At 41.5% G+C, this 24306-nt stretch overlaps 1 protein-coding gene across 1 annotated transcript in view; it reads left to right on the plus strand.

Moving 5' to 3' along the window:
- The window catches only part of ELOVL6 (ELOVL fatty acid elongase 6), a 79163-nt gene extending 60569 nt beyond the window's left edge, over window positions 1-18594 (plus strand). The window contains exons 3-4 of the mRNA XM_051619023.1: window positions 14125-14276; window positions 16169-18594. Of these exons, the coding sequence (XP_051474983.1) occupies window positions 14125-14276; window positions 16169-16593 (577 nt within the window). The 3' untranslated portion in view covers window positions 16594-18594. The remainder of the gene's footprint in view (window positions 1-14124; window positions 14277-16168) is intronic.
- The last annotated feature ends 5712 nt before the right edge of the window (window positions 18595-24306 follow it).

Below are 24306 nucleotides of genomic sequence, written 5' to 3' on the forward strand. Positions count from 1 at the left end.
CCCCGAAACAGCTTGTGCTTGTTGGAGACAGTGGTATAAAACATTGAGAGTTGTTAGCTCTCTGTCCAATCCAACACTGCATCTTCAGTTGAACATGTTAATAAACACTGCCAGACCCATGTGCAGGGTCACACATGGATGTCGAGCCCTGGTTCAGCAAAGTCACTGTTTTGCCACAAGTTTAACTTCTGAACTGTGCATCCTCATGCCTGTACCATTCAGCATCTTCCCTGGGTTGATGAATAAATAAAATATATTTATTATTTACCATCTGTAGGCGAATCCCTAAGATCTGAACTTCTAAAGATGCCTGTAGGAGAACTGCCCTGGGGAGGACAGAGTGAAAAAGGAAGATCAATGACTCCAGGCCTGTAATTGCCATTAAATTTATGGATCTGAGCAGTTCATTACAGATGTATTATAACTTTTAGCTTCTTTAAGCCTCCTTTATTCTGTCAAACGCTAGTCTTTTCCTGTAACTTAGGTTTTGCTTACTTAGTTATCTGCCTGTTTTACAGCTTTAGTGATGTCTAACTCCATTGGTTGCCTTGATTCTCTACTAAATCTTTTACTTTATTACTTTTGGGCTTTATTTGCCTAGGATAATTTCCAACTCCTGAATACATACATTTCAATGCTGTACATGACAGTTAGCCTACCAACTTGATCCATTTGATCCTATAAGAATCTTTAATTTATCCTGGAGAAATAGATATGCCACTTTTTTGGATTATCATTTAAATCAATGCAATATTATAGTTACTCTAAAATTTTCTTGAGATGATATTGGATGCTGAGAGTAATTTCAGTAATGACACAGGAACAAGTGCAAATGCCCCTGAAGCATTCATTAAGGACTGCTTCAGAGCTACACTGTGCTTATGAATCCTCATGGGCTACTTTAGAAATCCTTAGATGGTTTCTCTAATTCTTATGGGATTTTGCACTGAACACAGGCTTAAGTTGAAAATTGATTATTATTTTTTTCTTTTTAGTAATTTAGCCACGGTCCAAACTTGCTGTACCTGAGTATCTAAGAGCTAGGAAGTATTTCTTGACAGAAAAACATCTTATAAAGTTCACAGCCTTCACAGGTTGCAACAACAGTCCAATTACTATTTAGTGATGGAAGAGTTATTGCTCGATAAATTACAGCTTTCATTAAAAAGATACTGTTCCTGTAAGTTCTTGCCCTCTGTGTGCCAGATAATCAGGGAGGAACATCAGGTAACAGCACAATTAGTAGGGCAAGGCTGGATGATAGGTAATTACTGTTAATTAGCTTGTAACTGACTTTTTGGAAGTCAGATGAGTTGTGTGGGTAGAGCTGAAAACTTATTTTTCATTCACTGGAAGAAAACAGTTACATGTTTTTCAGCAGTGATTGGTTACATGGGTGTCCTTGTAAGCAACTCATGCTATTCCCTCATGTTCCTAAGGTAATGATTGAGTGCAACTGTCCTTCAGCCTGACCGCTGCTCCTTGTTTATCTCTACCAAAACCCAGTGGGCCTTGTGTAGCCACTGAGTGCTCTGTGTAAGACTCTCCATGCGTGTATAATCCTTTTTACCTCCACCAATTATCTTCTCCTCTATTGCAAAGACTTACGTGTAGGAATCTAGCACTGGCGTTTGTTTTTCTGCTGTGCTTTATAAGTGGTGCAGGTTCTTCCACTGGCTCACAGAGCTTTGCTATATTGATTATTTTTGCACTATGCTCCTCAGGATTGTCTGAATACAGCTAATCCCAGTCCTAAAGAAGGCAGGTCTGAGGGATCAAATTGCATTTCCTGGAGGGGGAATTCAGGCTTGACAAGGAGGGACTGGAAGATGGTAGCTGTGGTGGATTGATTTTTATCCATAGATATAAATAAGCCTTCTGAGTAGTAGTTGTGGCAATCCGCAGAAGTGTTGAGCTTGCCACTTTTGCAAGGGAGAATCAGATGGATTTTACTTTGCTGTGGTGTTAATGTGATTAAAATCTCCAGATGACAGTGTCCATTGATCTGGAGCCCTGCAGAGATGTCGCTGTTTGGTTATGCTTAATGAGGTCCCTGGAGAGGGAAGGAAATAAGTTAAGCCTGGTTTTCTTTCCACTTTTGTCAATAAAAAGTACAAATAAATGGTTTTGGGAGCCAGGTGAGTTGTGACTAGGAAATCTGCTGATGAGAGGAAAAGGCTGGAGGGAGTCACTCCGTGTTGAGGGATTTATTGACGAGGAGAAAAAAAAAGCTGGTGAAATGAGCACAATATCTGCCCTCACTTGAAAACCACAGAGTTAGCTGTCACTGTAATATACCTCATTTCCCTCCCCAAAATGTATCACGTGGGAAAGTAATAACCACCCAGGCATGTATGCATATGTTTATGGGTATATAAACCTGCACAAATGATATATTATTTCTTAGACACATGTAAAATATTTGCACAATTTTTAAATCACTCTGAGCTGGCCTGGCTTCAGGTTTTGGTCCCCACTGAAAACTCAAATGATTTGCATTGAAAAGCTTGCTGGGGAGACGTCTGGATCAGCTACAGTAGAAAGGTCTGAAAAGGAGAGCTTGTGTGTTTGGTTCACTGATGGGAAGGGAATTCTCTCAAATTTTGCTTTGGGGTTTTGATAGGACTCAACCCAAACCTCAAAGCATGTGTGAAAGAAAAAGAAGCCTTCTGCCAAAAAGAGTCATAAAGCCTGCAAAGATCAGCACAATTTTTGCTCACACACATGATACTGAGACCTAGAGCAAACCATTATAAAACACTTGCAGAATTGCTGACCGCCAGGTTTTAGGGGAGCGCCACACTGAGAAAAGCATATGTTGTTCCTCATCTCCCCCTTTTCTTACCTTTTTCTTAACAATACTGTGGCTTGCTCTACACCCTGAATGATACTCCATCACCTTCAAGGAGAGCAAGGGAGGACTCTTCAGGTAACATGAAAGACTCATCTGGTCTCCTCCCCAGTCAGGAGGTGGCAGGGGAAGAGGCTAAGGAGCAGCTGGACAGCCGGGTGGTAGAAGGAAGGTTTTGATGTTGAGGATTGTTAAATTCTTGGTGTTTTCATGCCCTTGTGGATATTTTAACTGGTCTAGTAATTATGTTTTGGAGGCACCCAATTCTGTTATTCAGGGCAGTGGATTCTATAGACAGACTATGTGACAAGCATATATAACTGGAATGGTACTTAATACAGCACTGGTATGGTTCACGCTCCATTCTCAACCATATCCTCAATGTATTTCTGAGCTTTTGAGTCAGTCTTGGGTTTTTCTGTCACCCTCTAAAGGAGCCATGCTTGAAAGAAGATCCAGCAGAGAGGTGCAAACCAGTGTCTTCAATCCCTTTTCAGTGGTTTCTCAGAGCAGAGTAGCTGCTCAGAGCACGGTGCTGAAGTTTGAACTCTGCCTGCAACTTGACTCGGGGAGTAGGTCCAGTATGGGAGGACCAGCAGAGCTCATGGTGGGAGGTGGAGGCATGGGTGCTTAGAGCAGAGGAGCCACAGAGCATGCCCATCACTAGGTAACACAGACACCTCCTCGAGGAAAATGAAATGTTTTCAACTTTCCAGCCTTCCTTCAGCTGGAGAGGTAAAATTGCAAGTGGGAACAAAGGCTTTAGTCATTTCAAGCTTTCAGGGAGTTTAGGAAGCTAAAAGCATTTCTTAGTCTAAAAAAAAATGTGAAAATTGTGCTCGTAATTACAATAGTGTAGTCATTAAGAAGAATATAGATACTTTATGGCCTTTGAGACAGGTGGGCTGAAGAAGATGAGTTCTGTGTTCTTGTTAAAGAATGAGATTAATGTAAGTGCTCTTAAATGACTCTTCTGTTAACATTTGCAAATGTGCTTTTAAAGGTGTTCAGTTACCATAGGAAAAGGTATATCAGGGAACCAGGGTGCTTTTTCCATTATTTTTTATTGTTCCTGCGCATTGTAAGAGAATAAATAATGGTCCCAAATAATTTTATCAATAGGCTAGGCTTTGGAGGACACTGGCACAAGACAGTTACTGTGCTTTCAGTTATCTGCTAGCAACTGAATAGTGGTAACTGAGCATGTGGTCATCTAAACACAGTTACAGAGGGTTAAAATAACGTAGCACAAAGCTTCTCCAGTTTTACAGTTTTACACTGAAATTGCCATAAACAGAATGAGCATGTAAGTAGCTACCATCGTTCATTAATTAGCACCAGAGAAGACTCGGTAACATGTTTCCACATCTGTGACCAAAGTTAGTTGTATTAAAGGAAAATAGGGGAAATGATAGCCAGTGTGATTTTTCTTTTTTTCCCAGTGAAAGGAATTCAGCTTAGGTGCACAGTAACATAATGATGGTCCTAAATCTCAAATATGCAAAACCCAAGCATTGCAGTTCTCTGCAAGACTGACTTTGAAGTGATGACATTTTTTCATTTTACAGTGAGAGTTCAGGATTCTGTTTTATCCCTAGTTGACTCACCAGTTATGTCTTCAGGCTTTTCCTTCATAGACTTGAATAGATAGAAGGTTTTAAAGTTGACTTTCCACAGAATCAGTTGCTACCAAATCAGATTAAAACCTGCATTTTTGTAGTTTTATCAACTGAGAGCCTTAATAAGGGAAAACAGTTTCTAAGAATATTGACATTGAATTTTTCACCTCACTATTGTTGGTTTTGTACCTGCCCATTTAACAAGGAATTAGGCACCCCCCACCATGGATTCCAGTCCATACCTGATTTTCTTCTGGAAGTCACTGGTGTGAGTAAGGGGATCAGCAGGGAACATTAATACAAAACAACTACAATATTTAGAACAGCAAAAATTCCATGAGGGAGAAGAATCCAAATATTTTCTCCTGTGGCAAGGTGAGCTGGGATCTGGTCCTACACAAATTCAAGGGGTGGGACGGTGTGGGGTGGTAGAAGCAGGGATACTCTTAAAACTCATTCTGTAGGTTCACATTCTCTGTGGTTTGTGTCCGGCTGTTTCAGGCCAAATCCACCCTGGTATTTGCCTAATGTGTTAAGGGAAATTAGAGGGAAAGCAAGAGTCTGACTGAGTCTGTGGAAGGCATGTTTATTTCTTACCTGATGATCTGGCTACGTCAGGAAGTTTTCAACTGTTTGTGTTTCTAGTACAGTACAGCTTTGTAAACTTGCACGGTATCTCTCTGTGCATCACTCTGGTTTTAGATCTTGAAAGCATGCTGCCAAAATATCAGATGTGCAGACATTGAAAATGTGATGGCAAGAGGTATAACAACAGATTTTATGTCTATAAACTATAAAAATATAGCTGTATCTTGGGTAATTAAGATAAAAGGTTTGGGACTTGAAGGTTTAGCGAGTAATTTAAAAAGTGTAAAGAAAATCTGCAGTAGGTCAAAGGACTCTGAAGAAAATTCCTCCTACTGGAGTGTGTGTACTGTTAATTCAATAACATTGTTTTCACTGATACAGAGTGAGGTCAGACCTCTTTCTGCTTACATCAAACAGACTTCATGGGTAGGGCACTGAACTACAACTCGTGATGTTGCACATGATTTCTCATCCTGGCTCAGGCACAGATTTTTGACAGGACACTTAAGTTTCAGTTTTCCTCACCTCTCTCTGTTTGAAATGGGTCTTATGCTTAGCCACCTTATGAGGATGTCATAAGAGGAGAAGCCATTAAAGACTGTGAAATATTCACAGAGACAATTTTAAGGGCCTTTGAGACGCCAACATGGACAGAAGTCTGAAGGAAGTTAGGTCTGAACCTTAAGACACTCCAGTTTACAAAAAGCTTTGCACTTAGCAGTTCTTCGCACAGAGATGTCTGATCTAAAGCAGTTGCTGGTCTGAGTATCACTGGGGAGTTGGTAGTTTTGTGACATCCCAAGCTGGAAGTGATAGGCCAGTTGGCTGTTGAAAAGCAGACAAGACCAAAATTCTGGTCTGGTAACAGGAAGGTTTGCACTGTGGAGAGAATGGAGATGTCCTTTTCGTTCACAGGGGATGTGAGGAGACGGTCTTCCAGGAAGTACCTGGATCAGTTCTTGCAGATAACACAGGAAGGTGCTTTACAAGTGTTTCATGAGAACAGTTATCGTGCAGGATCGGTTTTCCCTCTCACCCTCCCTAACCGTGGTGTTGCTTGACAGCACTTCAGAGGTGTTGGAAGGGTGCTGGAAAAACGGCCTAACTACATTGATTTTCTAGCCTATTTCCTACAAAAATAACATTTGAGCTAAGTTCATCAGCTGTAATTTGAACAAGTGTCTCTCTAGGCTTTCAAGGTAACTCACTATTAAGAAGTCCTCTCTTTTTAAAGCTTGTAAAATGCCTCGTAAATGTTACCTTTAGAGTTCAGAGAGACTAAATCTGTACTCTCTACTACTCTCATTCAAACATTTTTATCACTTAGATGAATACCATATCACTGTGTGTTCTCCACTGACCAAGGGACTGATTTAATTTGGAAAATGTAACCCTCAGTTCCACAAACCTAGCAAAATATTTTGAATAACCAGGTGCAGACTTACAAATCTGGTTTTTCTAGTCAGTTATTATTATAGATGAGTATTTAATATAGGCTGTACTTGTGTCATATTGACCATTTAGGCTGTCAGATCCTTTTCTAGGCTGTTTTATTGTGAGATTAGAGGACATGTCATACTGCAGTGACTTAGCCACAGAGCTCATTAACTCCTTGAGCCATTAATTCCATGCAGGTCACTGAACAACAACAAAATTATATCTTTCAGTCATTGCCCATATTTTATTTCATTTGTACTTAACAATTGGTTTCTTAGTGTGGTTTCTCACTGTACAGTAAAAATATGATGATCTTGCAATCAAAGATAAGCCTGAAGCAACCTTATAGTCTCTACACCTGTTTTGTAGAAGATCCAGGATTTTATGGAACTGTGTTTTAATACAAACAAGGCAAACTAAGACAAGAATCACATCTGAGATAACATTTAGGCAGTCTGACAACTATATATTAAAATTGTCATAGGCTTAATTAATTCCTCCTCTCTTTTGGAGAGTTAATTCCATTTGGAAAATCCAACATCCATCTTTTTTTTACTATTACACCATCACCTACTGCACCCAGTTAACGTAGTACTGCTCTTCCCTGCCCCCTGCAAAGCTGGCCAGATGTGGATGAATGTGCATATCATTGGGGAAAAAAAACCCATGAAAAGAGTTAGGAAGTGAGTCATTAAAAACAATGAAGAAAAGAAAGGGAGGAATAGCTGCAAAGAAATGTAGACAGTCCACAAACACCCAAGAGCAGCTTGGGTATCAGGAAGTAGAGCAAAGCAATTGAAAATTGGGTTCTGCTGCTCCTTTGCTACATTCCTGCACATGTCCAGCCCACCCAGAAAGGGGGGCCCCACAGCACCCATGTTCACTCTCTGTTATACCTTGTGAACATGTGCCTGTGGAGTCTGAAGTTTAAGGAAAATTAATTAGCCAGGAAATATATTTCTCCCTCAGCCTTGCCTCTATATGCTAGAAGGCTGGTGTGTGATGGCAGGTCTTACCAGTCCCCTCCCCTTGGTGGAATGAATGCTGTCTCTGTTGGGCAGGCTTTTGGGGAGGCTACTCTCATGGTTTTAATTCTTTTCCCAGCCTTAAAACAGTCTGGCACGTATACACAGAAGACAACTGTGTAACAATGAGCTTAAATAAGCACCCAGGCACCAGTAAAAGTCAGTAGGCTGTAAGTCCACAATTCTGGTCAGCACAAACCACACCCTAATATCCTCTGACACCATCCAGATAGCTGCTTTGACCCAGACATTCCCTTTTATTTTGGCTCAACTTTAAAAAGAAACTACCCTTATTATTATAGCCATATTCTGAGAGAACTGTAAAACATGCAGTTTTATTTATTTTTTTTTTTTACAGATTATGGGGGCAGACTCCCATAAACCTTCTCATTTAGCTACTATTTTTTTTTTTTCTGTCTTCTCTTTTTGACACAAAGGTTAGCAATTCCCCAGAGTATTTTGCTCTTGTGGGACATGAAGCCACTGCAAAATGTAAGCACAGATTTTAGGTTGGGAGCAGGTCAATGGTTCATTAAATCTTCCATCTTTCCCACTGGTTTGATAGCATGATCACCACAGCAATAACAAAGCAGCAATCACACTGTGATCTGACTACCTCATCTGTCTACACAGATAATAGTTTAGGTATATTCTATAATACAGCTGCATATAGATAGTGTGTGTGGTCACCATACAAATGCGTGTTCCCAGAACTCCTACCCGGTTTGCTGGCTAGGAACTATCCTCATCCCTGGAAAGAGCCATTTCCCAAGGCTGGTCTGCCAACATTATTTGAAGTCATCTCAGAAAAAACAGTTCTGTGCCAAGCTTGGAAAAAACCCTTCTCTCTTCTGGTTTGCAAGGCAAGTGGGTGCTTCAGTGCTTGCATCCTCTGGAGGTGCCTCAGTGTGTTTTGAGTTAGCCCAAACTAATGTTCCTTCTTGCATGGCTGAGACAGATAGAATTAGCTTACAAACAGTTTCATTTCTGGCAACAAAATCCATCAGTTTCTTAAGAAAGTTGTCACCTAGCCCTGAGCCTGCGGTGTCATCTGCTTGTAGTGATGGACTGTTGCTCTGGGGCTGTGTTTCACAGGACTGCAGAAGAGTGATTTGAAAGAAGCTCGACCTTACCATGTGGAGAAGGAAAGCTCTATAAATACTTTCAGAGAAGTACAAAACAAACTTACATGTCCTGCTGCAACATTGCTTTATTACAAACTTTTTTTTTTTTTTAATTAATCGAAGAGCACAGCAAGCAAATGCTGAAAGATATGAGATGTCACTTCACGTGGATATGCACACACCTGGGTACATGTTGCTTGATAATACCAGGAGTTTCTCTGTTTCTTGACTGATTTGGGGGTACCTGCACTGTTGGGGAGTTCAGAGCTGCCTGATGAAGGTGGCTTCAACTGCATTTCTTTTCAAGAAATTTAGTTCAGACAGTTGTTTCTCTTACAGATGCTTTCTTTGTGCATTTTCCCAGTATCAGTTCCTATTTTACATGTTTTCTGGCTAAGCACAGAAATATTCTGTTGCCCTTTTCCAGTAGCTGCTTTCTCTAGGACTACCCTGCCGCTCTGACCTGTCAGACCAAGAGGTCTCTCTGCATCCCATGCTCCTGTGCCACAGCATTAACAGCACAATTTGTTCCTCTTTTCTGAGAGCCGCAGGTTTTCAATCAGAAGGGCACAGAAAGGCCATTTTATTGTGTTAAGAGACCAGCTCTTCAGCAGCAGAAGGGAAACTTGATATGACCACAGAAGTACTTCTGCTGAACAGAACAGAAAGGTGAACGCGGTTTGATTTGTCACAAAGGTGGAGGAAGCTCTGTGTTCTTCACCTGCTGACCTCTAAACATTTCTTTTAAACTGAGAGCTTCCTCTGCAAAAAGTTTGCATGCTGAAATGAAGAAAAAAACAAACCAAAGCAACAGCCAAATACCTGCTTCCATTTTTTCTTGCTGTTGTGGTACAAGGAGGCTGCAAGCTGAGGGCTGTGACTCCGTATGTAAGGTGATCTTGGCTGCTCTCCTAGGACCACTGTCTCTCATGGAGGAGGACCACATGCCCTCTGCCACCTCCGTGTGCTCCTGGGGCACAGACTCACCTGCCGGAACTCCTGTGAGTTGCCATGTAAGCAGGTCAGGACAGAATTAACATTTCTCTCCTCCAGCCAGGCCCCAGATTGGGAGCTAGAGCCAAACCCATCATGGATGCTCCAGCTAAGTGCCCAGAACACCAACGGCAGAGGATAGTCTGAAATCTCGGAGACTGGTTAAACCACCTGGGCACCTGTGATTTGGGCCATGTTGAACAGCCTATGGGGTTGGGTAACAAGGGCTGCCATTATTTTGTGCAGCACAGCTGGCTCTTGCTGTCCACAGGCTCCCTCCTGCTCTCTGCTGGTGCTGGGTATGCAGGATGACACACTTTCAAAAATAAAGATACTCTACTCTTAAACGGGAATTGTAAATAACACGTTTTACATTCACCCTAGCCATAGTCAAGACTCTTATCCCCTTCAATGCCATCTTTACTTAGTTCTGCAGATACAGTTTGCATGGTGAGTCTGGTTAGTTTAAGGTCTTTCTTAAATCATAAACTGGAGCAGAAAATTTCCGCTCTGTGATTATCACAGCACTAAAATCCTTTGGGAAATGTTGCCATATTCTGTGCTGAACTTTTTAATTATTTAATTTCTTTTAAGTGGAAATCACATTGCCTGCTCAATTCTGCAGTATTGATCTGGATGGACCAGGATGTCCATAAGTGTAAGGAGCCATATGCAAAGCAGCCCTAGCAAAAATGGGCAGTGTCCTCCTGACTGCAAGGAGGAGCTGAGCCTGCTACAATGGCAACTAGGGTTGAACAGAAGTCTTGAGCTACCAGCTGCCCTTTCAGGCTTTTGAGAAACAAGTACTTCATTTCTTCCTGGTAAGAAGAGTGAGGGAACAGAAAGCAGTGATAGGCTTCAGCCACTAAACAGTCTTTGTCTTCCCATCAGCTGGCTACTGAGCCCTCAGTTTTCCACCTTCTTAATGCTGTGCCTAACCCAGGCATGGGATATGTTTTGAGGCCCTTGTTTGAAAAAAAATCTGGGAGGGAAAAGTTTTCATTTACTCATAGATAAGTTTTTATCATATTATGGACAGTGAAATACCAATTGGGCATTTGTTAGTCTACCAGAGAAGTCACTGCCTGAAGGGGGAGAATGTAGGACATTTTGATTCTGAATAGATGAGAAAGCTTCATTAGCCTGTGCAGTGGGTTTCTGATCAGTCTCTCTAGTTGCAAAAGGCTGTAATTGTACAGTAATTCACTGCTACCTTATTTCTAAAATCCCTGCAGATGATTCCCACCAGACAGACTGCTTTGGTAAGCAGTTCATTTCAATACCTCACAAAAGCTACAGCAGAGAGCAGGGCGAGGACAAAATGAAGCAGAAGTGATTTACTGAGCAAGCAATGTCATCACTTTGCTGCACATCATGTCTTTGCAAGATAGAAATTTGTTGGCTGATCGTACCTTACAGAACAAACAAGATTAAGCGGCGGAGGCACAAAAAGCAGTCCTGGCTCTCTGGGTCCAAGGCACATTTACAGGCATGCATTAAATCTTTGTCTGTCTCCAGGGGCGTGTGCTTGTTGGCAAGGCAGCATTTTGGCACGCAGCACATCTCATAAACAACTACCTGCTCATGGCATCTATTTAGGTAATTGAATCAGTTCCTTCCGGTTTGCCGTCCTCCATATTTATAGAGTCTTCCCTTCTGAATTATGCAAAAAACGTAACTTGTTTTTTACTGATAAAAAATTCAGATTAGTCTGACTCACACCATGTAGAGCAGTAGCTGGAGAAACTTCTAGAATCATGGAACTAGAGGAAGCCACGGTGCTGTGAAATTGTAGAAAAGTGAGTGGTGTGTGTGTGTGTGCACACGCTCACACTCCAAGGAGAGCTCTTCAGTAGCTGCTAAACAGAAAGACAGGAAGAATTACATCATTATAACCTCAAGGACAGCAGAGTGAAACTGTAATCCCCACTCTTTAGCTCTGTTATCAGTCTAGATTAGATCCCTGGGTGTCCACACTTACAGTTAAATCAACATTTGCCTGAGCTCTTCTCATCTGAGTTTGTGTTGGTGGCATGGAATTCTCTTTGGTTTTAAAACTTGAATAATAAATGATCTTTTACTAAAGCAATATAGCTTCTGTACAAGGAAAGGCATATTGCTTGCAGCTATTTGACTTTATAATTTTATATTTCCTTTTTTTTCCCCCCATTTTAATGTCAGCACAGAGATATTTGCTAATGGGAGAATCCATGTATCATTAGATATTCTGCCTGATCTTCCTCCACCCACTGTTGCCACCACCCAAAACGTAGGAACAAGCAGCAGCCTGCCCTGGCTAGCTTGAGGAGTTCACTGCCTCAGGAAGCAATCAGATCACATCTCTCTTGGGATTTCGTATCTCCTTGGGAATGAGGATTGCAACTCCTGAGAGAGAGGTGGGGGGCGGGGGGGGGGGGAAGCAAGCATGTGTTTTAACACCAGAGAGAAGACACAGAACAAATTGTGCCTAGTTTCCAAACTCCTCCTGCAGGTTTTGGCACTCTCTGCTGAGTTAAAAGGACTGATCCCTGAAAGATGTGAGGAAGACATGCAGAGAGCACATTTCAGGGAAAAACCTTCCACAGAGAGGGTGGACTTTGGGCTGCAGGGATGCTCAGAAGACTATACCATCTCTTCTGCATGCAGGGTTGGATGAACGTGAGAGACTGCAATGGCTGTTTTCCCTAAGCCTGGGAATATGTGCATTGTTCGGGCAGGGCTAATGGGAAACTTGTACCACAGTGGGAGGGGGTTTTATTTGCACGTAGCACAAGAGGGCTCGTCTGGCAGTAGAGCCCATGAGCAAATACCACCAAAGAAATTGCAGATAGTAGCTTCTTAAGTGCTCACTGTTGTCTGAATTGCTTGATGGCACAGTAAAACCTCAGGCATCAAAATGTAATGGTGCGGGAACCAGGATGTAACACTTCTCCCCAGGTATGACCTGGCTGTAGAGCCCCATCTGTGATGCCATGAGCAGAGCCTGAGGAGCACCAGGCAGCATGGTACTCCCTAAGCACATCCAGCGGACAGGGGAGAGCAAGGTGCATGGCTCCTGAGCAGAAGGCAGGTTTGACAGAGTGTATCAGTGCTGCAGATTGGAAATCTGAATACTTGGTGCAAAAATATAAAAACTTAAGTCAGTAGTTTTTATGCTTGGCAGGCTTTCTTGAACCATCTAGTCTGACCAAGTGCCATAAGAACTGCCAAAGACCTCAACTTTAGAGACTGTTTTGATTATTTTAAACCACATTTTTAAAAGAATACTGGCCTTCCAAGACAAGGACAAGTAACAGACAATCTGTAACTTCTGAGGAGCTGTTACTTATTTCACACACTTGGCATAAGTGGTAGCTTATATTGCCCACATCTATCAACACATCAATTTTAGGTGTCTTGGTTTGCTTGCTGCTATGTGATAGTCACAAAAGACACCAAGGCAGAGCAGAAACTAAGGTCACAAAGAAGTTAGAAGATAAGATGAAGCTGGTAGAGGCACATGGACATATGGTATAAGAGCAAAAAAGTAATGTATGCTCTACCCTAAAGGAGATTGGGCCTTTCCTTGCTTCATTTTTCTGAAAGCTTCTTGTTTCACCCAGTATTTGTCAAAGCTTCTGAATGGCCAACATACTACAATGGTAGAAAATGGGCAAGCATGTTCTTGCCATAGGGCAGTGAGGCATTTCCTTCTGCAGAGTTCCTTGCTGCTGAGACATGAGCCTTTGTTCCTTACATCATAAGGATGTAATGGATATCTTTTGTTATCTGAACCTATCCCCTCTCTAATTGCACTAAGTAATACCATTGCTAATCTCTTGATGTTTCTCATTACAGAACATTGTTACCTTGCATCTCACTTTGATGAGGTGAGGTTGAATCTACTGCTTACAAATAAGCCAACTGGTTGATTCCTCTGTTAGCTATGACCTGTTAGGAGATGAAGTGTGAAGTCAGCAAGTGCATCAAAACACCAGCCCTGACTGTGACCCCCCCCCCATGAAAATCTGTGCATCCTACCTGCTTTTTTCTGTGCTCAGAGTTCCTGTGGCTCCTCTGAGAAAACTAAGGAAATCAGAAGAGAAAATTTGTCCTGATTATGTTCATAACAGCTCTTTGTCAATTCATTTCTGGTAGTCTCCCAGCTGTCAGGATCACAACTGTATATACTCTTCAGCTTTTTTCAGCTGAAGTAGATGTTTCTCACTGCTTCTGAAAACTGAAGGATCATTTCTGTAGTAATGAAGTAAAAAACATTGGCATAATTATTCCAGACTTCCACCAGGAGATACAGCCGCAGTCCAGTTTACAAATCTGAGTTCAGAGTAACTTCCCAAAAGCCAGCAGAATTGTTCCAGCTTTAACGCTGTGTCAAACTTGTTATTATCAGCACATTTATGGCCTTTCCCTCATAATGATTTTAAGTGATGGCATGTAGATTTCAAGTGTCCACTCAACTTTCTTTGTTTTCTCTTTTTGTTTTGAAGTATATTTGGTGCTGTTCGAACTGGTGCTTATATGCTGTACATTTTGATGACCAAAGGCCTGAAGCAGTCAGTGTGTGACCAGAGTTTTTACATTGGACCTGTCAGCAAATTCTGGGCATATGCATTTGTGCTAAGCAAAGCACCCGAACTAGGTGAGTACCCCCTCTCCCTTTCTCTAACTAGGCTTAGTGGATCAGAATTGTCTGTGCAGGAAGCACAAGAAGGGTCTCAGTGGTGCCAAAATCTCGTTTTAGTCTTAAGAAAAACTGAATAAACAAAACCAACTCCAAACCCTGCATGTTTTAATCTCTAGAGATGAAGTCCAATTTGGCTGAAGTTAGTCCATGTGTAATTGAATAAGACCATTCCTGGCCCAGGAATAAACTGCAATGATTATAAACAGCAAGGGTGGTCAAGACGTAAGAGCCATGTGGTCCGTATGTCTTCCTTAGCTACTTGTAGACAACTACCAGTATCATAATCAGCAGTCACTCCCCGCAAGGCGACAGCAGTTGTCTCAGCAAGAATATTTGAGTCGAGTTCTGCCTCCATTCAGCAGCATTCATCCTTAAATACACATGTAGGCGCACTATTCCGAACAGCAATGGGCTTCCTCCCTAAACACTGAAAGCTGTAGTTGCCTGCTTCCACCAAGTAGAAATCAGTTTCCCATAATATTCCTGGCTTTTCCAGTCCTGATTCTTAAAACTGCTGTCTCTCCAGTGATTTTTCTGGTAAGGGTATACATGCTAAAGCCAACTTAATAGCCAGTCTGCATGTGTTCTTGTCCTGTGGCTTATTAGTGTAATAAAGAATTTTTTTAATGGGAAGGAGGAGGCAGCAATTTAGCAGCCCACCCGTTTTATTTTGGAAGATGCCCTTACTAAACCTCAAAGTGCTACAGCACTCACTGTGCTTGGTGTACAGCAAAAAGAAGTACTTACCTTTCAGTAGAGAACTTGATTCAGCAAATTACAGGATGGCAATTCATCAGCGTAGAAACTGGAAAGAGACAGACAGCAGTTGCCTTGCTGTGTTTTCCTGCTGCTTAAAATCCTGCAAAACCCACAGAGATTTAATTGTTAAAACTGGAAAACATCAGCTAGACCTACACAACATCAGTAAATTGAACATATGATTACTTATTGAAATGTGAGTCAACATCTTGCAGCTAATGAAATAAATGGTAGCATTACGGCTTATTACGGATCGTGTGCAGACAGTGCAGTTTTGGTTCCACTCATCACTAATATTCATTATTTGGATTTCATGGGATACATGTACATAGAAATAAGTCCTCAGATTCAAATCTTGGGGATCTTTTTGTAAACATTGTGTTTATAACAATGAAAGACAAGTAGCATACCTAGAGACGTGTCTAATTGAGATGTTCAGTGCAAGCGTGAGAAGCAGAAGGAAGAAAAAAAGCAGGAAAGAGGAATAAAATTTACTTTTTTACAATAGCAACATGAATTTGCAGAAAAGGCTGTGCATTTCAACATCAGCCAAATTTCTTTCTAGAAGCGTTTTTTCAGACACTGATATACATTTTAGCACTGTAGGTTGCATATGCAATAGCTTTTTGCATAGTAACTCAAAAGGCTCTTCTGAATTTAACTAAGTTCAGGTTGTAGGTAGGCATCTGAATTGGAGAATACTGTCCTGCTTCTTCTTTAGGTTTCCTGCTCCATTAAAATGGACAATTTCACAGTCAGAGTTCAGCTACCTAACCTCAGGCTTTCACAGATGATGCTTGCAGCAAAGGGCTACCAAGCATACCTACACAGTTTTTAAAAGAGGGTTATCCACACAGGAAGATCTGAATCCATTAGTTTTCCAAAGACTGCATAGAAATTAGGGGCCAAGCTGGCTCTCAGGTCAGACAGGTTCTCAGATCTAGAGCTGAGGTGGTTTTTCATGCTCCAAAATAGTGTATTCTCCAGCAACAGCAAAGGGAAGAGAGCACTGCAGTGATTATGGATTTGTTCAATATGTTTCTCATTTCTTTCCCTCCTGATTTTTGTTTTGTTTTGCTTTGTTACAGGTGATACGATATTCATTATACTTAGGAAACAGAAGCTCATCTTCTTACACTGGTACCATCACATTACTGTGTTACTGTATTCTTGGTATTCCTACAAGGACATGGTGGCTGGTGGTGGCTGGTTCATGACCATGAACTATGGAGTACACGCCGTTATGTACTCTTACTATGCCTTGCGGGCTGCTGGCTTCAGAGTCTCACGCAAGTTTGCCATGTTCATCACCTTGTCGCAGATCACTCAGATGTTGATCGGTTGCGTGATCAATTACCTGGTCTTCTCCTGGATGCAGCAGGGCCAGTGCCATTCCCACGTGCAGAACATCATCTGGTCCTCTCTCATGTACCTCAGCTATTTTGTGCTCTTCTGCCATTTTTTCTTTGAGGCCTATATCGGCAAAACCAGAAAAGAAAGGAAGGTTGACTAGTGGTAGAAACGAGAAGCCATAGCTCAGGGTCATCCAGAAAAACAAAATTACAAGAAAAGAAAAGAAAATGGCACAAGGAAACACATACATGTATGGTGCAGCTAAAACTTGGCAGCTTAGGGAAAGTTAGCTTGGTTTAACCCAGTAAGTTTATGATCCTATCATGGTGAGGACTCACTGAATTCTACTCTATCTCAAAGGACTGCTGATGAAAGACAACTTCCTTCTTGTACCTGTCTGCTCTAGAAGAGAAAGAAGAAAAGAAAGAGAAAAAAAAAAAAAAGGGAAGAAAAAAGAGAAGAAAATAAATGAGAAAATTAATAATAATGAGGGGGGAAAAAGTACAATAAATAAGCATTGTGTTTCCCCAGAGAGAATAGACTTATATTTTTTTTAAATAAAAAGTTTCTAAATCCTTTCTAGTAAATTTTCAGCTGTAAACTTGAACAAAACAAAGCAGAGAGTTGGCAAAAAAAAATCTGTCAGTGATAACAGTAAAATTCAAAATTAAAATCCTTTCTATAGAAGGTTAATACCTTTAGCCAAAATGAAACTCAAAAGGCTGTTTCCTGCATGGAAAGTGACTGAACTCCACACTGTGGTCACAAATGGAAAAGAGAAGAGATTGATTTCTCCACTATGTCCTCTGCTGGGGAAGCAGATCTGGGATGTAGTCTCGCCTGTCTCAGAAGGTGGAAAGGAGCAGTACTTTTACAAGAGTTTAACGTGAAAAGATGCACTGTTGCAATACATATCTCAAAGAGTGCATTTTCCAAGTGCATTTTTCAGTTCAATGCAAGTAATTTCTGCAGCAGGATAAGTCATAGAAGGTTAAATCAATCAATATATGCTAAATTACATGGGGCTAATAGCAGAGGGATGTTCAGGAAGGAGAGGGAGACCACTCCCCTCACATGATTTTTAGAAATTATCCGTTAATCTCAAGTTAACCCGCAGCAACTCTGAATTAAATGGGGGAAATCAGAAGAAATCCTAGTTAGCGAGAAGAGAGTGATATATCTGCCTACTGTTTTCAGAACAGAGCCCTGTGGTACAATACGGATTCTGTATTTTTGTGGACACAAGGATACCTGCCTGGGTGGAAAGAGGTGGCAGGACTGTGCAACATTGGGTAACACTGTGCTTCTGCATCTGCCTCCTGCGCAGTGCAAAGATGTTCAAAGTGCCCTCCTCTGGTTATGTGGAGATACTACTACAAAACATACTTGGAATAGGTTTTTCCTGAGATTTGTATAGAAAAAAAGTAGTCTAAAAGGAGTAATTTTGCTGCAACAGCTTAACTCTAAAGTCCAGAGAGAATTATCCTTCCATAAATAAACATCTCTCTCTCTGCAGAATCTGTACTGTAACATCAGACTGACCACTTACAAAGACACTCTTTCTTCTCTGAAGTCAGCTACAGATATAAGGAGAAACATATTTCACTCTGAACCTTAGAGAGTTAGTTGAGAACAGCCATATTCTTTCAAAGACAAGTAGGTTGCATTATCTGTGATATTCCAGTCCTTACAAAGCCAAATAAAATGTGTAAAAGTTCCTAGTATTTCAAAGACGCAAGTATGTAAACTTGATGTTAAATGTGTTAATGTAGTATTCTAAATTGTATCGGTTAGGTAGTTTAACTAAACAATTAGAAGAACTAGATCAACAAAATAGGGACTGCTGTTCTGCATAGGATATACACACACCTATAACTACACCCATATATACATTCTGTGAATTGTCAACAAGAAAAAAAAAGCCCAGTGGCAGAGAATCACATTTCCCAGCTAATGCAAAAGATTGTTACTATTTTCTTGCTTTAATTTGAGATTGTACAGTACAAAGGGTGTTGGATTTTTTTCTTCAGTTATGATTTTTAGCTTTAATTGTGCCGTCATTCTTGAAACAAAGCTGCTTTAGTATCCTGTTAAGACATTACTTAAGGGCTTTCAGTGTCTCATTATATACAAAAGAAAAATAAAGTTACATTCCTTGTTATGTGAATGGTCTTACAATTCAAAAAGCCTTTGCAGGCCAAAATCATAATTATAACAAGCAGAAAATGAGTTTACATTTGTGTTATTTAAGTTACTGATGTGCTGATGTTATTTTATGGTACAAAACAAATAGCAAAATGTGATATGCAGTAATGAAGCTATGATATTCATTAATAGGACTACTGTGTACATGGAAATATTAGACAAAACCAATTAAATATGTAAACCATTTTGTTATACAGCTTGGGAGTAGATAATTGTAATGCTGAATAAGCCTTTTCCTCATGCTTAATTTTGCCCTGGCTAAGCAGCAGGTTAAGAAGACCGTTAAGAGTGGAAAAGGCAAAATTAGAGTCAGCTTCATTTAGGTGAGAAGCATTGGTAGAAGCCCACCTTTGTGCCATTTAGACCCTCAGTCCTGTGTGTCTTAGGTCTCTCCAATAGAGCAAAAGGAGGTGGAAGTGGTCTGGCACCTGGAGCTGAAGCTGGAGCAGAAAGCTTGGACCCTGTGAAGTCAGTGGAGGTTTTGCTCTGCTTTGAACAGGGCAGTGTGTCCGACTGCCTTTTCTCTGAGCAGAGAGGAAGGAACTGCACACATCTCCTGCTAGTTTGAGGCTTATGGCTAATGGCTTAAAAGCCCCATCAGCTTTATCAATAAGAAGTGACACCACAGCAAGGCAAGGACTTGCAGCCTAAGTTTAACACAGGCAGAAAACAAAGCGGGTTGCAAACAACCTACCATGTTTAACACATGTTTTCCTTAATTGCTTAAGACAAAAAAACCTCACCAGAGCATGCTGGGTGGCAGTTTTGGCAATGCCAACACTGACTTCAGTGGAGCAAGAATTTCAGCCATTCTTACTCCAACCTCCCAAAGCCCTTGCAGGTACCTCTGCACCCTTCCCAGCTCCTGCTCCCAGCGTGCCCACTGAGGACCACCTGGGAAGTGGCTACAGTGCAGAAACCAGCCCAAGCGACCTCCTTAAAACACAGGGCAGGTGTTCCCCAAGTGTGCAGGGGGAGCTTCGTGCTGCATTCAGCAGGTGCCCTGACAGGTAACAGGGCTGCAGGCAAACGTATAGGGAAGGGGCAGCAGGATCAGACACATGAAGGATACTGGTAAATTAGGGTACATCTGTCATCACTGAAAATTAGTTGTTACACTGCCATTTGCTTCAGGAGATAACACATCATATGTGTATTTCCATGGGTCCTGTAGCCATCTGCTATTGTACAATTGGGCTTTTCCTCAAGTTTTCCACAGGAGTCAAATGTGGTGACTGGCATTAAAGAAACTGAGCATAAGACCAAAACCAGCATACACTGTTTTTCTTACCTTTTTTTTTCCTTTTCTAAAAAACACATGCTTGATCTTTAGACATCACATTTAACTCGCTCACACATATTTTAACACTGAGCCAGTCAACTCGAATGTAATGATGCCTCAACAATGCTCCAGCTGTTCCAAGCCACAAGATATAAACACAGTTAATTGGGTCCTATTTATTTCTCCTGGTTTGAGCCTTGGAGTCACAGTTTCAAATTTTTCTGTCCATTACCCAGACCCTTTTTCTCCTGATTATTTTAAATAAAGCTGTAACTCTGTTGCACTTAGAGACGCCATGAGGAGCTCAAGCTTTATATAAATTATCAAGCATTATGGGACCTGTGACAACCACCACAGATGCTGGAAATACTATTATGAGATTCACTGTTAAAGTCAGGAAAGTTACACTGGTGATAAAGTCAGTCTGCCAGGATTGAAGTCTGTGTTTTGATACATTAATGCAATGTAGTGAAGTAAAACCAGAAGGGTTGGTATGGATTTACTCTTAGGCAGCTGCAATCAGAATTTGGCTCTTCCTGAGCGCTACTTCTGTGTAATGAAGGCTTTAAGGAAAATATTTTCAGCTAGTTGATGGAAGAACAAAAACTTGAGTAATTCTGAAGTCTTGTTAGTTGTGCGTGTGATGAGAAGGAAATGCCTTGTGCTTACAGACCTTCTGTAACTTGAAGTCACAAATTACTTATGTCTGGGCTCACTGATAAGACCTAACTAAGAGTGGCTGGCTCCAAAAGAGACCTCTCATCAGAGTTTGACAGTGAATGACTACAAGCTTTTACTTACAAGATAACAGCAAAAGTGTGCAAAAGGAATCACTCGAAAAAGCCAAGCTGAGTAGTAGGAATAAAGTACTGAGCACAAGTTGCAGGAGAGACATGGAGGGACAATAGCTTTTCCATATCCCAGGATAAAGTATTTCCAGTTTGAAAACTCACTCCTTCCCAAGATGAGGAATGGCAAAGCAGAAGGGTGGGCTGTGTAGTGCCAGTCACCCAGGTCGTGGGGGGGCTGGTGGAATAAGGCTGGCATGAAGGGGTCCCTCCTGCAGAAGTTAGTTACACAGGGGCTACCTGTGTGGTAGCAAGTGTGGGTCTGGATTCGTTCAGACATCCATGGTCTAACAACTTGTGAACTTCCAAGACCTGGGTGTGTTTCATTTTTTTTCTCCTGAAAGTAAAAACCTGGGATGACTTTTTAGTTGAGAGGAGTGGTACCTCAGGGATCAATATTCAGGTGGTTTTCAGGCAACAAAAACCATAAGACACCAATTATTGTGACTGTGAAACAGCAGCCTTTGTAAGCAGTGCCAGATATAATATATTAGTGCAGTAATAACTCTAGTAGCTGTAGTCTATCCTGTACTTCAGAACCAGTAACAGAAGTGTAACATAATTATATACAAATCATACAGACATACTTTAAGTAATAAAAATTACTTTGATCAAGGAAGAAATCAAACCAAATTGTGGACCATACTGCGTAAGTTTGGGACTTGGTCCATTGCTTACTGAAAGTGAAATCGTTGGTGAGAAGTCAAGTGACTTCAGTGAGCTCTGCTTCAGTTGCAGAGAGTGATGCAAGACCTAAATCCCCTTGTGTTTACTTAGTGGTGACATGAACCACTCAGGCCAGCACACAGGCCCTGACATAGGTCTTTAGTCATATTTTCCAGTCTAGAGTCAATGAGCCCTGTAAAAGCAAAGAATCACTCAGAATTGTCGGTGGGTTTCTAGTGATTTATGTCAATACATTTTCTGTTGCATTTAATTTATTAAAAGCAAGCTAAAGGACAGGTCCCTGATTCTGCTATCGTGAACACCCCATTGCAGTCAGTGCAGCTACACACAGGCGCAGAAACTTTTTGCTTACAGGGGTGATGGCAGGATCAGTGCCTTCTTACAGATTTAATTTCTAGCAGAAGCTCCTGGTTTGAGCCAGGATGAAGCCACTTTTCCTATTCGAGCTCGCTGAGTGATTAAAGCAGTCCATTTACTCCAAGTCACATCTGTGGCATGACAAATAGGAGAAAGGTTACTCTGGAACATGAAGCTCAGTACTGGTAATCTGGGCACCAGGAGGAAAAGTGTTCAACCAGGACTCAGAGCAAACAACATAGGGTAGGATTTGATTTCTTAAATTAAACCAACTGCACCAACACAAGTAATATCAGATCTGCACAAGAACTCAACAGCTAAGGGGAACGAGGGCCCTCCCCAGTACATCATAAAGCTCAATACAATGCTGCATGAGGTGTGGTTAGAGTGCATTTCCCAATGGATATAAAATAATACTCCCCTGAAATAGTGACCTTCCTGAGAAGTCTCACTTCTGTGAAGTCCTGGACAGCTTCAGGCCTGTCTGCTGCAAAAACATAGCTGTGATTGACTTAATCTGCTTTCTCAAAACAGCCACTACATGCTTTAGGCTTTTTGGAGCCTTAAATCTCAAGCTAGATTTATATTCAGAAAAAAAAAAAAAAAAAAAAACAAAACCACAAAAACAAACAACCTTAAACATGTGTACAATAGCTAGGAGAGAATAGTATGAGAAATACCTTTATTTTACCATTCTCAGATGGCTATTTCACTACATAAAAAGGAAGTTTTTATTTTTGGGGGTATATTGATATTCCAAATAAAATTTTAACTTTTGTTTCAAAATAAAATCTGTTTCTGTGTTTTCTTCATCTGTAATGTCCATTTCATTCTCTATACTGCCACCAAGTCCAGCTGTTGAAAAAGAGAAGCAATTCTCCAGCTACAAGACTACAACATGGCTACTTTCATAAAATTGTGGAATAGTTTGGGTGGGAATGGACCATAAAGATCATCAAGTTGCAACCCCCTGGACTCTAATTTGACACCTCCCCCTAGACCAGGTTGCTCCAAGCCTCGTCCAACTTGGCCTTGAACACTTTCAGGGTTGGGGCAGCCACAACTTCCCTGGGCAACCTGTTCCAGCATCTCACCACCTCACAGTAAATAATTATTTCCTAATGTCACACCTGAATCTCCCCCCCTTCCAGTTTAAGGCCATTACCCCTCATCCTGTTGCTACATATCCTTATAAGAAGTCCCTCTTCAGCTTTCTTTCAGGTTCTGGAAGGCCACTATAAAATCTCTCTGGAGCTTTCTCTTCTCCAGGCTGAACAACCCCAATTCTCTCAGCCTCTCTTCACAGGAGAGAAGCTCCAGCCTTCTGATCACCTTCATGGCCCTCCTCTGTCTTTCACTTCCCAGCAAATCTCTATCAAGTTCATATTCCTGTGTCCCACATAGATGGCATCACATGATTATTTCTTTGTGTATATGTGTGCATGTGCATCTGTGATACAGAGCACTGTTGTGGAGTCTTCATCTCTGGACTTACTCAAAACCTGCCTGGATACAGTGTAAAGTGCTCTCCATTAACTTATTTCTGTGGGAGAGTTGGACTAGATGAACTCTACAGGTCCCTTCCAACATGAGCTATTATGTGATTCTGTGATTATACAGCTAACCAGTGCTTGAATACCCTGTTACTACATGCTTACACTTTGGAAATACTAATCTCTGCATCTCTGGTGAGAAACAGAATCCCTATCACACTACCTTCTGAGCAGGGGTTGCATGCAAACACAGCAGCACTCACCTGCAAGCCCAGCCAGCACTGCCCTACTGCTCCTGATGGCACTGAGTGCTCTGTAACATTTCAGCACCGGCCTTTTCTTTCTGATCAATCATGTCATTTTTTCTCTAACCATCACTTCTACCCATGCCCATGCCTGCAGCACAACTCATTCAGATGGGCACCTGTGATACATGATGGATATAGTCATCCCAGCTGTGCACAGCAAAAGCATTTTGCTTTTAATATTTTGTATTTAAACCAAAGCATTCTATAAAGGAACATAAAAGCTTTGCTGTCCCATATACACAAATTAAAGCATCTGTCATAGGACTAAACACAGACTAAGGCAGGACCCAAAGCATAAATGCTTGGTTTTCAGCACATCACTGCTGAAACCCTGCCAGTCTCCCACTGGAAAGGCTTCTGACCCCACAACAGATTGCTGAGAGAAGACAGCATGAACTGGAGGTGGAGGGAGTGGGGTAAAGCAGAATGGGAAGCCCACAAAGGGCACATGTGGGGCTACGAGAGACCCTGGCAATCTTCCTGAGGACTGGTTTGGGACCTAGCCCATGGGACAGCCTGGAAGAGGAGCACTGGGAAGGAGGAATTGGATAGAGAGACCAGGAATCACTGTCTACCAAGTTCAGTGTTATCACAGGAAGAGTAGAAGAGCAAATGGAATTTTCAAGGTAAATGCAGCTCTGCTGTTGGGAGCAATAGCTGGAGAGAAAGAAACCGGGATGCGAGCAGTAAAGG

This window comes from Apus apus, chromosome 4 (assembly GCF_020740795.1).
Source record: "Apus apus isolate bApuApu2 chromosome 4, bApuApu2.pri.cur, whole genome shotgun sequence".
Lineage (NCBI taxonomy): Eukaryota > Metazoa > Chordata > Aves > Apodiformes > Apodidae > Apus > Apus apus.